Source organism: Falco cherrug, chromosome 8 (assembly GCF_023634085.1).
Source record: "Falco cherrug isolate bFalChe1 chromosome 8, bFalChe1.pri, whole genome shotgun sequence".
Classification (NCBI taxonomy): domain Eukaryota; kingdom Metazoa; phylum Chordata; class Aves; order Falconiformes; family Falconidae; genus Falco; species Falco cherrug.
In genome coordinates, this window is record NC_073704.1 from 45115269 (window position 1) to 45133755 (window position 18487).

The window sequence follows — 18487 nt, forward strand, 5'->3', positions numbered from 1 at the left end:
CCAAAAAATTATAATCATTTTTTGCTTAACTACCAAAATATCATGTTTAAACTGACATATACTTCCACAACATTTTTAAAATAATAGATCACATGATTATGGTCATTGAATGTCTGCAAAATTTGGCCTTTCATAATGTTCATCTACTTAATTACAAAGCTAAGAGCCAAGTTGTAATCTGTTACCTGTTTTGGTTAAATATTTGGCTAAATGTCTTGCCCCTCAACAGCCATTGTAACTTGTGAAGAACAGAAGACTCACAGTGGGATCATCTATTCTGGCAGAGGAGTGCCTTTAGAGGCCTTGTTCAGAATATCACTCACTTGAGCAAAATCTAAGAATTTCTATCTTACTTTTATTCTGGTGAAGGTATGTCTGTATGTAAGGTGTAATGAGCGACATGGGAATGTACAGTGGTTTCCCTTAATTTTCTTTCAGAGGTTTTCCTGTGTTCTGTCTTATCTTTTCCATTCGTTCAGATAACAAAACAAAGAAGAAAGAAACAAACAAACAGAGAAAAAGTAGATAAACGAAGTCCTAAGAAGCTAAAGGGTCCTAAGAATTTAGGAAATTACTGTTTCACTAAGAAATGCCATTTCCAGTTTCCCTGAAAAGTTAAAAAAAAAAAGTCTTATGTGTACCTTTTCTGTTCTGGTTATATCATATCTAGATCAATATATTTAAGGAAGTTTACAGTGTTAATTCAGAAAGCTTCAGAATATTCTTAGGGTTTTGTTCCCATGGGTCAAGAAACCAGTACCTGCAGTCCTCTGAAATGTCCTCAAGGTCTTCCACTGTTTCATTAGCTGACAGAAGAATGGCTTTCCAAGCTTGATCTTATTCTTAACTATGTGTATTGTTGCACATATTTCCTTCAGAGGTAAGTGCAAATGTCTGTCTGATAGGAAGGGGTTTTGTGTCGTGTCCTGCCCCATCCGTGTGTGTCCCCCATGTCCCCCCCTGAATTTGATGTGAAAATTCAATTGATGTATGAAGAACTTTTATTAGAACAGTACTTTGGCTTTTTAAAGGAATTCATTTGTCCATTTGTATGAAGTCTGTAATTTGGATATTCAAGTGGATTGGTAGTTATACCAGCTTGGGATTTTTTTTTTTGTTTGAGGCTCTTTTTTTGGGGGAAAAAGGTTTTATGATTTCACCATTTGCTGTCAGCTCACAACAGTTTATTTCCAGGGGAAACTTTAGGGTTTTAACTGATTCAGCTATGATAACCCAGTTCTAAGAATCTCTTACACTTCCTTCTTACTTCTCTTGAGGACCCATTGATTGTTATCCCCCTGGCATTTATGAGTGTCTTCTCTTTGTTGGACAGCATTTCATTATACCTCATATAATCATCATCTTAGTACAAAACAAAGCTCTCTGTAAAGCTTTGGGAGCTTTAGAAATAACCTACAACACATGCAGAAAGATACATTATGTGATGCATCTTCCATTCAGGGATTATTTAAGTAGACTGTACTTACTGATCTTGACCTTTGTGATGGGGTCGTGATAGCTCATGTACCTCTGACTAAAATTAGTGCCCAGTGTCATGCTAACTGCTCCCATATGCTATATGCCATATGTTCATTGTGGTAACATAACAGCTGGATTTCAAACTATTAACAAACTTGACAACAGATGGATGGCTTCTATGTAACGGCAGAAAGCAGTAGCATGTTTCAGAATCTGATCTCTTTTTCCTGAAGTAGTTACCTGTTCTTATCTAAGAACACTGTAAGTTAGAAGTTGCCTAACAGATGCTGCCAGTATTAATAGACCTGTATGACAATTTTGTGTTCCTCAGAATTTCTTACTTTTCCCCTCAACTACAAACAAGCCTATTTTCTGTTGTTTTGAAAGATAATAAATTAGTTTTCCAGTCTTATCACATAAGATGCTGCTCTAATCCACTTTTTATTGTCAGTACTAGGCCTTGCTGGCTTTCTCCTTTGCAACACCCTGGAACATATCAGGTATTTCATTATGGAAGCTGTATTTTCAGCCATCTGAGTCTCACTGTGCTGAAGGTGGAGCGCATTTGAGCCATCAATGAGGTAAGGAGGAGAGCGAGCAAGTTAAAAATCTTAGATTCTTAGAGGCAACATCAATTGACTTGTCTGAATGCTACGTAAATTAAAAGGCTACTACCATATTTGTTTTCCCCCACCCCCCTACCCCCCACAGTTTGCCTTTAAACAACACTGCTTTGAGGAAAATTTTTGCTGTATCCTAGTGATGCTGGAACTCAATTGTCTGTGCAGTTCAACATCTATCTTGATTTTTCTGATGTTTTGCTCATGAGGCATGTGCATAATTAAGTAAAAGTTACGTACGAAGCAAGTATCACTGCACAGATTTCTTCTGTTCAGCTTAAAGGTTTTGCCGAATAGTTTCTCTGATGTTTTTTTAATGTACATTTAGTGGGAAGTATCAATAAGTAAAGGCACTGGGTAGCTAGGAGTCTCTTGGTTTAGTTTTTTTATGTAAAAGTAACTCATACTCCATCTACTGAACACCAATGTAATGAACATTTATCTGTTCCTGTTACTGGATCCAATACCTTGGTTTTACCCTCAGAATGGCAGATGATTGTGCACAGAGCTGGGTTTTTTCCATATGTTCAAAAGGATACACATTTAAACTTGGGATTAGGATTTTAAAATTCAGTTTAAGGGACAGACTTCTTATTCACAGCAGCAACTGGTATTAATTCTTAACCTTTCTCGGAGTCACCCATGACTTTGTACCAGGTTTGGGAGGGGTTTTTTTGAGCATTTCTTTCTTTAGCTACCTTGATTAATATAGCAAGAAATTGAATGAGGTAGATGAAGGGAAAAAATGAGGAAGTAAAGAGATACTGATCTACCACCTGCTAATGAATATAATGTATGTTTTGAGAGGAAGGCTAAAAATCACTCCAGTCCTATGCCAAAGTTCCTATCATCCAATATCCAGACATGAGTTTGAACCCTTTTAGCTAAAATTTAACTTTGAAACCTTAAAGATAGAATGGTATTAGAGAAAAAGGGGATCACACAATATTATGCTCCATTTTAGAGTTTTAAAAGAAAGCACTGTACTTTGCACAGAAGCACTGCATTTTGCATAGGCTCTGCACAAAATCTGTTCTTTCAATGCCAAATGAAGCAAATCCCTTCTGGAAGACAGACTTTGTACCACAAACTTCTGGACCCCACCAGGGCACTTAAAGAAACAACCAAGTTGCTTAGTAACGTCAGGACACATCTGCACATGCAGAAGCAGGATTTTGTGGGCTTACAGAACTCTACAGTTAAAGAGCTAATGCTCTTCAGCAATGTATCTCCAAATTCAGGACAGACAGAGCAGGGCTTTCAGGATTACACCTCAAGAAATTTGTACTTAATTTCCAGTTAAGACCTATTCTAAGTAGTCTCTCATCATCTGGGCCTTCAGGGCTAGTCCTAACCCCACAGATGATGATTGGTGAAGTCGAGTAAGATACACATTTTCTATACTTGTAATTTTCTTCAGTACTGGAAATATTATGAACCTGCCTAATTTGACATATATAAACTCATTTTCCTCTAACACAATACAGAACACACTACTTGTTAGGCAAAGATACTTGAAATTTAAACTAGACGTCCATTTGAAAGAGGCAAATTATTTTGCTTGTACCTAAAGGATCTAAATGGGAGACTTACCATACTGCACAATATGCTTATTTCTTGAAAATCAGATTTGCTTTCTGGGCCTGGGCTGAAACTTCTTGGTATTGAATACCTCCACATCACTAATTTGATTAATTTAAAATACTTTAAAGAAAATATACCTTAAAAAGTTTAAGCCAGTATTTTAAAATAAATCAGTCATGTACAAATCTGTGAATTTCACTATAAATTCACGTGTGTGATTAGTAATACTATATGTATTTCAATTCCTGACAACTGTCTCTCTAAATAGGTGTCTGTATCCCTTTTCTTTGTCTTCTGTAAAGATGAAAACAGAAGACAAGCATGTAGTAACAAATGTAAACACAATTATTTAAGCATATTTAAAATTGTAGAAATATTTTCTGCATTAGAGATACTCTGGCCTGACAGAGAAGTTAAGAGATTATTCAGCCCTGGTGTCTCCTACAACAATCCCTGATTCCCAGGGTTTTAGCCAGCTGCTGTCCTCACTTGCCCTGTAGTCCCAGTTCTGGGGGTAACCAACGCACTGCTCAATACTTACTGCAAATTCAGTTTTGATCTGTGGCAAGGGCAGAACATCAGCTTTAGGGACCCCAAGGGATAAAACGATCCCTATGTTTGCTCCATGACCTACATCCCCTCCCAAACCCAATTCAGTCCAGAGTGCCGGGTCCCCCCTCACAATCTCACCACCTCACTAATGATCTCATAGCTGTCCCTTTTCTCCAGCCTCCTGCTTTGAGTCTAAAATCCTCTCGGTCTGAGCTCATTTCCCTGCATCAGAGTGTGTGCTGCTTTCCCCAGTGCGCTGAGCAGCACAACAGGAGCCAGCACCGGTGCACAAGGATGCTAATGGGTGGATGGATAGATAGGTAGGTGATGGACAGATGGGTAGGTAGGTAACTAGACGGGTAGACAGACAGATAAAGGAATAGACATGGATGGATGCATAGATAGATTAGATAGATAGATAGATTAGATAGATAGATAGATTAGATAATAAAGAGACCTGCCTCTCTGCGGTGGACTCTCCCTTGCCCTAGCCGAAGCCGGGGGTTGCCGAGCTCGGCCGTTTCCTGCTCGCCGTGCCGTGCCGTGCCGTGCCGTGCCGTGCCGTGCCGTGCCGTGGGGCCGGCCGCCCGGTTTTTCCCTGGTGGCGGCTGCCCTCTGCCGGCGCCCAGCAGGGACTGCAGCCGCCCGGTCCCCCCTACCGCTGCTGCCTCTGCTCCTGCTGGGCAGAGCTCGGGCCAGGGGCCGACTTGCTGAGGGACAAAAACCTGCTTTTAAGTGATCCCAAAGTGTGCCCAAGTCTCAGCGCTTTCTTGGATGGGCTTAAGCGAATAATGTTTCTACATGTGACAGTGCTCAGGAACTACAGGCCATTTTCCGTCAGCCCTCCCCATCATTGATGGAAACCAGTATCTTTAATACAGAAAGAGATTACTTTCTTTTTTCTTTTTTTTTTTTTCCTCAGATTTGAGCCCAGCAGTAGAAGAATCTTGACACCAGAGGTGTGCTGTACCTGTGCAGGTATAAACTCTTCGGAAAGTAAACTAGCTATCATACACCTTCAGCAGTACTTGGTAAATGTGCTGCTTTCATAGCTGTTTACTTGATAATTACTCACTAGAAACTCTGTGTGTGCATCTATCTTTAAGTTGCTATTCAGATTTTCATTGCCAGTGTGTCCATTCCATTAGTAAATGTGATACTGGTATGAGTCTATATCTGCTGCCTAAACATTTAATAAACCCTTTCTGGATTTCTCTCCACAGGATGGATGCTTCCTGTTCTATAAGTCTCCTTTCTTTTGGAGTATCTACATGTCGTTGCTCAGCAGTACTGAGTATGTCAAAGCATTGTCCGACAGAAAGATGGTTTTTCACAGTTCAGCTTTGACAAGATACAACAGGTATTAAAAAAGAAAATAGTCATGATGCAAGGGTGTGTTAGGATACTGAGAGTCTAAACTTCACTACTTTGTGTAAAAGATGTCCCAGGAAGTTCACTGGTCACACTGTATTTCTGGGAATAGTTTAATTGTATCAGAGTCACAAGGGCCATCCTTTGATCCCAGAAGGTGCCTGGTCTACAGTTGCTGCTGGAACTACAATGTGAGAGGAAAGGATCTGCAGCTGAGGGCAGGAGATGTTAAACAGAGGGCATAAGAAGCCCTTGTTTTCCCAAGTATCCTCCCAAAATAAGACATCTCTGCTGCTTTTGTAAAGCATAGGCCAGATTTATCTTCTGCTGGAGTTATATGGCCCTTACCATTTAGCTGGATTTGGTTTACAGTGCTGGCCACTTAGTTAACTGCTGGACTGGTCACTGTGGCTTGAGAAGCACTAGACATGCAGTGGGGGATAATCCCTTCATGTTGAGCCATCTCTCTGTTCACCTGTGACATGAGTAAACATAACAACTCCCTTGACCTCTGGCTACTTTGAAAGCCTCAGTTCAGAAGCTCTGTTTTCCTTCTAGGTTGTGACGGCATTGTCCCTGAAGTTGTGCTTGAACCACTTCTTCACTGACCTCCCCTTTAGGTAGCACTGGTCCACAGCACTGGAGACACCTTTTCAATGTGTTCAGGCCATCCAAGGGTTGCAGGATTGGGAACTTGGCTTGAAGATGAGCCAAGCCTGTGTCTTTATGCTGGAAAGATGGGCACTGATGCTTGCTTTCTCTGGGCGTTTAATCCTGTTAAACTGGCTGATACTAGGGTTCCCTTTGGTTTGCTACTACCTTGTGATCATTTTCTTGCTCCCCAAGTGGAGAGAGAGGTATTCTGAGGGAGAAAGATGGAGAAAAGGAAATCTAGGTCCTAAGCCAGACACTGAGAATGGGGAAAGGACAGGCACAAGCCTAAAGAACCATATCTCTGCCTTTCCTCCTGCCTAACTGTTCTGTTTCTTCCTTTTTTATTTCCGTTTTGGCTTCCTTCTTGTCCATACACCTGCTTTGACTTCAAAGTTCATCTACTGTCCTTCCTTTTTTCTCCAGAATTCCATGTACCCTTTTCACTCTGGTGATTGGACCTCACTTTCCCCTTATCAATGCCCATTGTGAGTCTTTTCTTAAAGGTGCTACACCAGGAAGCTCTTCCTAAGTTGCATTCAGGATGGATCCTACATGTGTTTCTCTGTCCTTACCCTCTTTGATCAGCCTTGTCAACTGAACAGGTTTGTGCTTGTCCTCTCTTGTCCCCTCTTGCATAGCATCTTTCCTTCCTCTAACCATTGCTATCCCTCCTTTTGCTCTCCCTTTCTCTTCTTCACTTCCAATCTGCTTCTCAGCTGAATCCCCATTTCTGTCCTCAGATGACCAGTTAGATTTTCAAAATTAGCCTGTCTAAGGCCAAACTCTCCTCATACCTTTTCCTTCCTGGCCTGCCTGTCAAAGAGAAAATGTATTATTTCTGTGCCCACAACAGCATACAGTCTAGCTATTTCTCACTTTCTTACTTTATTGCTGACTGTTTTCCTTCAATCACTTCTAGTCACTATCTCCAGGTAGCCAGCTGTAGAAACATTTCTCACAAGCTGGGAGTTTCTTGCCCTTGTTCATGAAATGCCTGTGTGGCACTTCTGTCCCTGAAGTCTCTTTTCTCACTGAAAAAATAATGTTGTTTTCTGTTGCTTCATGAAAAGCACACAGAAAGCCAAGAGTATTCACACTGTGGACTTAAATTGCCTGACAACCTTGTGCTACTTGACTGTTCATCATGTGACTTTCCATTTGAATCTCCCTCCTCCTAGTCAACAGAAACAGCTGCTGCAGTAAACTGTGGAAGGAGTCATACAGGAATTGGACACAAGAACTTGAAAAAAACCCTTAGTAGATTACATTTTCCCCCAGAATACATAGAGCTAGAAATAAAAATACTATTTGAGGCCTTTTTGAGACCTCAGGATGCAGGAAAACACACGTGTCTAGGGATTTATGGAGAAAATTGCTGCGTATTTGTCATGGTTTAACCCCGGCTGGCAACCAAGTACCATGCAGTAGCTTGCTCACTCCCCCTCACCTGGAGGGATAGAGAGGAGAATTAGAAAGGAGTGTAAAACTCAAGGCTTGAGATAAGAACAATTTAATAGGGAAAGCAAAAAGCCATGGGCGCAAGAAAAGCAAAGCAAGGAATTCATTCACCACTTCCCATCGGCAGGCAGGTGTTCAGCCACCCCCAGGAAGGCAGGGCTCCATCACACGTAATGGTTACACGGGAAGACAAATGCCATAATGCCAAATGTCCCCCCCCTTCCTTCTTCTACCATCAGTTTATATGATGTCATATGGCATGGAATACATCTTTGGCCAGCTTGGGTCACCAGTCCTGACTGTGTCCCCTCCCAATATCTGTGCCACTCCAGCCCTCTCGCTGGCAGGATCCAAGAAACCAAAAATTCCTCGACTTAGTATAAACATCACTCAGCAACAACTAAAAACATCAGTTTGCTATCAACATTGTTCTCACACCAAATCCAAAACACAGCACTGCACCAGCTACTAAGAAGAAAATTAACTCTATCCCAGCTGAAACCAGGACATAGGAGTAGGTTGAGGATGGAAAATTTGTACCCCATAAGCACAATGTTTGTGAAGATGAAAATAATTACTTGGCTTCAAAAGGCATTTGTAGTAGCAAAGTGTTGAAGCTCAGAGGATCTATTTTCTATCAAGAAGTGCTGAGATTATCATGGCTATAGAGAAGGGAGCAAGAATTCATTGCCTTCGAAGGATGTAGGATGGAAATGGTCTGGGTAAACGTCCAGCGTTATCTTTGGAGACTGGAGAGTGCAGAAGGTCTCTGAGAAGGTATATGAACTCAGACTTTTGAAGAAGAGAATTTCCCTTTATTCTTCAAAGCTGGTAGATATACAGGGGAGATTTTAGAACAGATAGCCTCACAAACTGATGTTAGTAGACAGGAAGGACTGCTGCCTAGGAAGATATGTGTCCCCCATTGTGTCTGAGGAGGATAAGTAACATTTCTGTTTCAATCAAAACACTGGAGTTCTGACAGTAAAGGTCACTGGATCAAGGAGCAATCTGAGATCTGTCTGCAGAGAGATACCTGCACTCTCTTCTCTAAGATATTCTTTGAAAATTCTTTGCAGCTGATCCACGGGGCGGTGGAGGTTCGTGCTGCTATTAATACTGAATTGGTTCCTAACTTCAGATTACTTCAGGAGACGACGTACAACAGTTGGAGCTCTCCTTCTGAAACAGAAAATACTCAAAACTCTGAGCCTTCCACAACCAGCCTCTGCTTGAAAGCGCCTCGATTGTCTCTGACTTCTGGAAGATGTGCACAACACGTGAGCGATACTTGCTGTGTTTGCCCATAGCTTGCATCTTTATTAAGCACATTTAACAGAAGGTTTGTATAGGATGCCTTCTAGACGTTTCATACTTCCCTGTGTTATTAGTGCTAAACCAAATGTCTCAATAAGTACTAAGAAAGTGAGTTTATTTGACAAAGACATCAGGTGGGAAATGTGTTTCATAATTTGCGGTAGCAATAGCCAGAACCTAACGGAGGAGATGTGTGCTGAGGCGTGGGGGTAGACGTCCATGTGCAGTTCTTGCATTGGACGCCCAGTGCCGCTGTTGGCCAGCGTGTACTGGTGCTGCTGGGCGGGCAGCTCCCAAGCAGGGAGAGCCCAGCGAGCACAAAGTCAGATGCTGCATGGCTGACATCAGCTGAGAGCCCAGCCGAAATGTCTCGGTTGCACTGAAATACGCTCAAATTCAAAGCCCTTCCAAGGAATGTGCTGGGAATTCCGCATGGAGAAACGCCTGGAAACTCCAAGAGCACAAAGCAGAACCGAGAAGGTGAAGGAGGGAGACGGTGTCCCATGTCCGCCCCTAGGGATGTGGGAGGATTTCGCCGCAGGTCTGGGGTGACTCAGGCAGAGCCCGTTGGTTGGTAAGCACCGACTTAATACCTCAAAAAAGGAATGCTTACATTTAACGGAGCGGTGGGGAAAGCGTTAACTGGACTGAATGCAGGCAGAAAGAGGAGGCCGGTATCTCTCTTGGAAGATGAACCACAAACAGGACGTGTACCAGTGATATTTACAGTATAACAGAGAGCTACAATGTTGGAACGATCTTCTCAGCCTCCCTCACGGTTGCAGCCAGCTGAGATCTCAGGGCAGAAGTTTCTTGGGAGAGCTGGGAATGCAGGTGCTGTCTCAGTGCTAGAGGTGAGAGAAGAAATCCGTCCTGGGAGCTGGCTGGGAATGAGAGGACAGGAACGTCAGTCCCTCTTTGCATTAGAGCATGGAAACCACAGTGACGGGGGAAGCATCTGTGCTTTTGATCTGCAGGCACCTGCTCCTTCCTTAGGGTGTGCTTGTTACCCTTAGGGTGTGCTGGAGTGGCGCCAGGGGTGGGGAAGAAGTCTATATCCAAGGGGGCAACAAAACCCGGCATGGGGCCTCTGAGGTTTCACTCGGTGGATCTGAATTCCTAGCTGGAAGACCAAGAAGGGAATTTTGGAAACTGAACTTGCTCAGGCTGCAGAAGTGCAGGCAGAATCTTCTTTTAGGAACACTATGTTCTGAAATATGGAGACATACCAGGAACTGAGCAGAATATGTTGCTTTATCTCTTTTCTAGTGTTAAGGTGTAAATTTCAGAGTAAAGAGGAGAACCGATTTTCAGCCGTTTTAACCTACCTTGTTAGGATAAAGATGTCATCACTAAACCAAAAAATGAGGAAGCCTGCGACATCACTACGCGCTCAAGCAGAAGCATGAATTCTCTGACACATTTATCTTATTGTGGCTATAGTTACTTAGCCTGTCCTAAAACATAGTATGCCTTCATCTGGCAGTATACATATTCTTTTTTCTACTCGTACATATTCATTTTGTTATTTTGACCCAACAGCAAACACCAGCATTAGTTAGCTATCCGGTGGTGCACAGTAAGTGAGCCTCTTCATTTCGCGTTTCTCTAAAATCTGAAAGAAAACGAGCTTCAGTCTAAAAGCAGCTTCTTCTGATGTGCCAAGATACTATTACAGCCAAGAGCTCCGTTAAGGGTCACCGTTCCTCTTGCACCCTTCTACACATGAAGCTGAAGGACACTGTTTCCCTTCTGAGATGAGGGGAGTAACAATTACCGGGTTACTGCAGCCAGGGTGGGAAGTGTCTATAGAAGCATTTCTCAGCTTGTGTCTTTTCCCTGCTGCCTAGGGGTGCCAAAGATTAGGTTATGTAGAAGCAAACACACCTTCCTCTCTCGGAGATGCCGAGAGCTGAGCAGGAGCACTGGCAAAGGCACAAAGCAGATGGATTCCAGGTGTCACTGTTATTTTTGCATGGCACGGGTGAGGAAAGAAACCGTGTTCCCAGCGCATCAACTGGTTTACTCGGCCTATGGTTGGTTTTACATCAAACTTCTGCGTTGGTGATGATAACAGCAGATGGCCACATCCCTGGAAAGGGAGAAAGGAAGAAAGAGCTGACCTGCTCTTTGATGGAAGTTAGTCTTCTACATTCTGTCATGCTTCCAAGTCAAAGGACGAGAAGAAGAAATCACCAAAAATGGCTGCATCCACGCAAAGTCCTCTAGTAGCTACAATTCTGGGGAATCTTAAAGTCAATTCTGGTTGTTACTGTCTCCTACTGATACAGTCACGAAGCTTTTATTTTAAAACAAATCAAGGCATCAGCGAATTTGTAGGACTTCACCTGGTGAGTATTGTTTGATAGTCAGCTCCCTTAGCAAACAAAAATATGGAGAAAACGTCAAAGAAATTAAAGGAAAAGTGTCAAAATCAAGGAGGTTAGGAAACTTTATATATATATATATATATATATAAAATACCGTGGTTCCTTTTAAAGTACAAGCTGAATTTAAATTGCTGGAACCAAAAATAAGTAGCACAAGCTGTATTTTGTTTTCTCCACTTTTTTTTTTGTTTGTTTGTTTGTTTCGTTTTGTTTTGTTCTGCAAGAGGAAGACTGCTCTTGGAAGCACCAGTATATCGCGTGCGCATCTGACGGTGCTCGCCGCTGCATCTGCAGTCGCAGTCGCGATCTAAATCAATCCCCAGGGCCGGCGGTGAGTGCCTGACCCTGGGGGTTTTGTCAGGTCTCCGGCACCCATCCTGGTTCGCACTACCACGGCCTTGCTTAGGACCCCTCGCTTTCCCGTCCCACCTCCATGTCCCCACGGTTGTTCCTCCCGAATCCACTCCTGACCTCTCCCTTTTACCGAGTTTGATTCTGCCTCTAATAATCCCGTAATGTGCTTTGCATATTCCTAGAACCCCCCTCAAACATCTCGTAAGCAGTTTGCTCTTCCCTGTTAGACCCTTTCTGATAATCCATAATAATACTTCCCTCCCCCCGCCCCCCTTCTTGTTTACGGAGTTTCTGGTTGTATCTCTTGGAGTTTACACTTCAGTGGTTGCTTTAATGGCCTATCGATCGGCGCCGTTAGATCCCTGGTCTTTCTATTGGCTTCATTAGCTCCGGCTCGTATCTGGGGTGTTAATTTACGAGCTCTCCTGCTTGTTTCCTTGCCTTCTGTATTAAATAGCTGTTGGCCATATATCCTTACACAGGTATAGGAGCTGAGGTTTGACCTCTGAGCACAGGAACTTCTAAAGTATTTCTAAGCCTGTGTGGTAACATTAGAGGAGGAAGGACAGTATACCTCCAAAATATGAAAACAGGTTGCAGCATTTTGACGTTTGTGTGTGGCTGGGGACATTTTTCAAGCATGTGTTATACAGTGATACATCTTCTTATGGGTACAAGGGTCACAGGCAGGAGGGGAGAATATTCCTGTCAAATAAGGAAAAATCCGCTTTTCACACAGAAAGGTGTTAAATCTGTGTGTCCTTTGGGTGGGGTGTGGTACACAATGTGAAGAAAACAGCATTAGAGTGATGTGTCCTAGAACAGCATTATCGTTCTAGGATGGTGGTGAGCTAGCATGATGGTGAAGCATTTACTTATGGGGCCTTTTCTCCTGTAAGCTCTCTGGCACCAGATCTCATATTCAACAGCGGTGCTTCTCTGACCCGCCCCACTTGCTAACTGCCCTGTGCTCAGTAACAAGTGGAGAAGAGAAGGCAAATCCTGCAGTGCATCCTCTGGAAGTGGCAGATCTTGCAATGCCCACACAACACAGAGGAAAACCAAAAGTTGTGTATAAAGAGCTCGCGGTTGCGAGCTGGGAAGAGACGCCCAGAGCAGCGCTCTAGATGGGGGAGGGAGCCCGCTTCCAAGCGAGAAGCGCATTTACACTGCGCCTTTTGCCTTCGGTTTGGCATGGAGAGTGCAGATTCAAACAGCAAACTCCGAATCCGCAGCAATGCGCCGAGTGCGGAGGGAACTATTCCCCCTTGCGACGCTGGGTGGGGATATTGGCCACGGACCGGCCGGTGGCTCTGCCCGCCGCGTCTGCAGGCGCAGGGAAACAAAAAACCCGTGTGAGCTGCTGGGGAGCGCGGCGGGCACGGGTCGGGGTGCTCGGAGGCTTCAGACCCCCTTACCTCCGGATTCCGGACAAGCACCGCTCTGCCTCGGACCCTGCTTAAAAATGCTGGGAGGCACGGAGGACGGTGGATGGCTTTTCTGGAGAGTAATGGCGTGTGTGGGATGGAGCCGAAACAGCAAGAGGCAAGTGATCTTCTTTATTCTGTGCGTTTGCGTGTGTCAGAGCAGGGCCGAAAGCCTCCGCTATTCTCTGGCGGAGGAAATGGAGAGGGACTCCTTTGTCGCCAATATTGCAAAGGACCTGGGGGTTTCTCCGAGCCAACTGGCGGCTCGCAAGGCCCGCGTTGTGTCCGAGGGGAACGAGCAGCTTTTCCGCCTCAATCAAAACACCGGAGCCCTGACGGCAAAGGAGTCGCTGGACCGAGAGGAAATCTGTCCGCAGAGCGATACGTGCACACTCTTTTTTAAGATATTCTTTGAAAATCCGTTTCAGCTGATCCGAGGGGAGGTGGAGGTTCTCGATGTGAACGACAACTCCCCCGTGTTCCCGGAGAAGGAGATGGTTTTAGAGATCCTGGAAACGGCATCTCCTGGGTCCCGTTTCCATCTGGAAAGTGCCCAGGACAAGGACGTGGGCAGTAACGGTTTACAGAACTACAGCCTCGAATCCAATTCGCATTTCTCCCTCGCTCTCGAAACAGGGAAAGATGGACTGAGATACGTGGAGCTCGTCCTACAGCGCCAGCTGGACCGTGAAGAGCAGCGAGAACTGACTTTACTTCTCACCGCCACCGATGGGGGCTCGCCACCCAGATCGGGCACAGCCCAGGTCCGGATCGTGGTGGTGGATGCCAATGACAACATCCCGGTCTTCCGTCAGGAGGTCTACGAGGTGCGCCTGCCCGAGAACAGCCCCCCGGAGCAGCTGGTAGTCAGAGTGGCGGCTGCGGATCCCGACGAAGGGTCCTACGGGAAAGTGCGGTACGCCTTCACGCAGACATTGGAGAGGTCCCGGCAGCTCTTCGAGCTGAACCCTGCCACTGGGGAGATACGGGTCGCGGGCAACTTGGATTTCGAGGAAGCGAAAATGCACAAGATGGTGGTGAAAGCCATGGACGGCGGGGGGCTGTCTGCGCATTGCAAAGTGCAGGTGGAGGTCCTGGACATGAATGACAACGCCCCGGAGATAGTGCTCACCTCCGTCACAGCCTCCGTTCCCGAGGACGCCACGCCCCGCACCGTGGTGGCCCTGTTCAGTGTGCGGGACAAGGACTCCGGAGACAACGGCAGGACAGAGTGTTCGATCGATGGGGACCTGCCCTTTAGCCTCACCCCCACTTTCGATAATTACTACGAACTGAGAACAAATCAGGCGCTGGACAGGGAGAGGACGGCGTTGTATAACATCACCATCACAGCCACGGACTGGGGCACGACGCGGCTGAGCACTCAGGAAAGCATATTCGTGCAGATATCGGACGTGAACGATAATCCCCCAGAGTTCACCCAGGAGGTTTACACCATGTCGGTCGCGGAGAACAGCAGCCCCATGCTCCGGATCGGCAGGGTGAACGCGACGGACGCCGACGCAGGAAAAAACGCTCGCGTAAACTACACGCTGGTGCCACAGGAAGGCAAATTGCAGCCCGACGTGTCGGTCAACTCTGAAAACGGGGATGTTTATATCCTCCGCCCGCTGGACTACGAGGAGGTGCGCGCCTTCGAGGTGACGGTGCGCGCAGCCGACGGCGGCTCGCCGCCGCTCAGCGCCCAGGCGGTGCTACGCGTGGTGGTGCGGGACGAGAACGACAACGCACCCGTCGTGCTGCACCCGCCCCCCGACAGCAGCGCGGCGGCGGGCGAGCTGGTACCGCGCTGGGCGCGGGCGGACTACCTGGTGGCCAAGGTGGTGGCGGTGGACGCGGACGCGGGGCAGAACGCGTGGCTGTCGTACGAGCTGGCCAAGGCGACGGAGCCGGGGCTGTTCCGCGTGGGGCTGCACAGCGGCGAGGTGCGCACGGCGCGGGCCGTGTCGGAGAGGGACGCGGTCCGGCAGAGGCTCGTCGTGCTAGTGCGAGACCGCGGGCAGCCGCCGCGCTCCGCCACCGCCACCCTCGGCATCGCCCTGGTGGACGGCTTCTCCGACGCCCATGTGCGGGTGAGTGAGGAGGCGCCGGCTGCCGAGCCCGACGGGCCACTGACCCTGTACCTCATCGCCTCCCTGGCCTGCGTCTCGGCGCTGTTCCTGGCGACCGCGGTGGCAGCCGTGGTGGTGAAGGTGCGGCGGGCCAGGCGGAGCCAGGCGGAGCCCTTGCCCACGTTCCCGAAGGCTGCCACGGAGAGCAACGCGGGCTCCCTGCCCCGCAACTACGTGTACGACGTCTGCTTCGCCGCCGGGACAGTCAACAGCGAATTTCGGTTCCTCAGGCCCCTCTTCCCCTGTTTCCCCGCCGGGCTGCCCCCCGGTCCGGGCGAGCAGCGGAGCTCGGTGTGCTCACAAGAGGCAGCCAGCCCCAGGGGAGAAGGTGACTGGGCTGCACAGGTGAGGGACGTGGCCGCGCCGGGGCGATGAGAGAAGCAAGGAGCGAGTAGGGCGGAGGTGGGGGTGGGGCGTCATCCCTGGCAGGAAGGACTATCGATGTTGCGGAGATCGTGGTGGAGGAGCTGCTGGGGAGGGAGGAGAGGGTAGAAGAGGGTCCCAGAGCCGCTGTCGGGGGCCTCCCAGGAGGATCCGGCACGACTCAGCTGCTCCCTAAGTTCTGACTAACCGCACCTCTCTGCATCCAGCTGTATGCTCTGAGTGTCCGCGTTAGATCAAGTCTTTGGCATCACCACAAAGAGGGGCAGCTGGACCATGAGAAGGTGAGAAGTAGAGGTGTAGATGTGTGATCCACACAGCGGGTCCTGTCCATGCATTGTGTGGAGCCCGTAGGGACCCAGAGCAGGAGCGACACCGCTCCTCCCGGGGGCTGCAGCACCGGGAATGTAGTGGGTTCTATTCAGCGTCAGCTGGGGCTGTGGGGACAATAGTGCAAAGCGCAGTCACATCACTCACGGTGTCCCCTGCACTGCTGTTAGGAGCCTGTGCCCGGCGCTGCCAGGTGCCGTTCATCAGGGTGGTTGCGGTGCTGAACTCAAGCTGCTTTACAAGTTCCTGGAGTCTATGGAGGCGGGGCTCTCTGCCATTAAATTCCCTTATATTTTTGTGGCTTGCATGAACAGTATCAGCCAGGAAAATGTGGTTATCTGACTTTACAATGCGCTTTCCTAGTCCTTTCCTGGCCCAGGTGGGCTCTCCCAGGCAGTACCAGCACCTTTCTTTTCAGTCCTGCTGTGAACTCAGAGTCATAGCTGAGGCGCCCCTCAACCTCCAGCTTCAAAGAGCATGGGAGAGGCAAGGGGTGATCAGTGAAACAGTTTCTTCTCCCCTCACTCTCTCACTGGGTCCAAGTGGGACTTCTAAAACACGGGGTTACCAGTTCTGGGGATCCATCTAGCACTTCACAGGAGTCTAGACGATGAACATATGAGGTTGAAGACCTACCCACACCTTCTTACCCCTTAAAGTTTTTGTATTTAATCGCCACTGATGACTTGGACTAACTTTACTGCGGGTTCTCAGAACCGCAGTCGCAGTGGCCTCAGCGTAGATAAGGACACATCTTGATATATCACATTTCCTGTTTGTGAGAAAGTGGTTTTATTTCGGGCTCTTACCGCCTTAAATTACTTCCTCAGATTCATAAAAGGTTTCATTAGTGCCTTTGTGATGTCCACAGTGGAGGATGGTTTCTGGCTTTAGATTTTCCCTGTTCAGGTCAGAGACCCACCACCTAGTCCAACCTTTTCTTTGGCTCTGGATAGGGAAGAGTCTGGTGGTCTGGTGTCACTCATGCAGTAGTGTAAGACGTGACCTCCAAGATTCTCGCTGATGCCTGTTTACCTTCAGCACCCAAATGACAACCTCCACTCTCTGTTCTTTGCAGGGCAGAGCTCCCCTCCCCGAAGACACGGGTCCCAGACCTGCGGAAGCAGCTTGCTCTGCAAACAAGGGGATGGAGCTAAATATCAATTCTGATCAAAACCCTTGGGTCAGCCATCAGTAAGTGAAGAGAAAAACAAGCATCTCTGTCCTCACTGGCTAACATGCTCACGGGGAAAAGTGAACGAAGAGACCAAACACCCACCAAAAAAAGTACCAGGGAGATACAAAGCTTCTCTGTGAGAGAGCAAAAACACTCTCCTCTTGAGCATACTTTATTCATGTAGGTATTTTGTAATTGTGATATGGATGGGACGAGGACTGTGTTGCATGTTGATTACACTTAGACCTGATGTGTGATTGTGAGAGTGCTACCGCTTCTAAATGTTAAGGGAAGTACCGAGAACTGGAAGCAGATGTTCAAGAGAACTTTTTTCTACATCACCTTTTCTGTGTTTTTTCTTATGCAGAGGGATCTGTAATAATGTCTTAATTTCCTGCAGCCTGTTCAATACCAAACAATATTAAGCAAAATTAAGTGGTGCTTGCAAAGAAATTTCTTAATAACAAGCAGAAGCTGATTACATTACAAACGGCCGACAGTGGCACACTTTGTGTATTTGATCAAGAGTTTACAGGTTCTCCACACTGCAGAGTGGGCTTTGAGCAATGTATTCTTTTTTTTTTTCCCTTCATAACGTGAAGTTGAAATTAACATTTCAGAATTTTGGGGTATACAGTAGTAGAGAATTAAAAATACTGTCTGTAGTTTTAAAGTAAGCTAAACCATTTACAATAAACTTAAGGTATAGTAGAATATAGGGCGTCAATAAGCTTTCAGTTTTTCTTTCATTAATCAGTATTGATCTATAAAGTAATGTGGTATTTCCCGTCGCTCACACATTTTTTAGAGCCAAATGCCTGAAGACAGAAAACAATAAAATCTACTTGAAAGTCCCTCAGGTGAGTGTGCGGTCTCGAAGGTCACTTCTCATAGTCATCGCTGAGGAAATAGCCACCCCAAAGAGCAGGATTTCGGGAATAAATCCCTGCATTTGGGATGGAATTTATGCAGGGGAAATCAGAGCGATCTGGAAAGTAGGCTGCTCTCAGAAGCCAGAGTAAGGTGGAGGGGCCTTTTCTGAGCCAAGCTGAGGTTTGAGAGATGCTGCCTCCGGCCTCTTTGCGAGGGCTCCCAGCCTTGAGAGGTCGTGAACTGGGGGAACAATCTCGGTCCCTTCCAGAAACCCACCGAGAATTACTACATGGCCATCGCTGCCATGCGTGGTTCATGGACCAGCTCACTCTGGATGCCGGACATCTATAGCCATACACAGCTTTTTTTCTTTAGCTAAACGGGCTAA

At 46.8% G+C, this 18487-nt stretch overlaps 1 protein-coding gene across 1 annotated transcript; it reads left to right on the forward strand.

Annotated features, from left to right (window-relative positions):
* The first annotated feature begins 12894 nt into the window (after positions 1–12894).
* On the forward strand, positions 12895–18464 carry LOC102052410 (protocadherin beta-16-like). The gene is made up of 2 exons (XM_055717618.1): positions 12895–15683; positions 17128–18464. The coding sequence occupies exons 1-2, from the start codon at positions 13017–13019 to the stop codon at positions 17245–17247; spliced, it is 2787 nt and encodes a 928-aa protein (XP_055573593.1). The 5' UTR covers positions 12895–13016; the 3' UTR covers positions 17248–18464.
* The last annotated feature ends 23 nt before the right edge of the window (positions 18465–18487 follow it).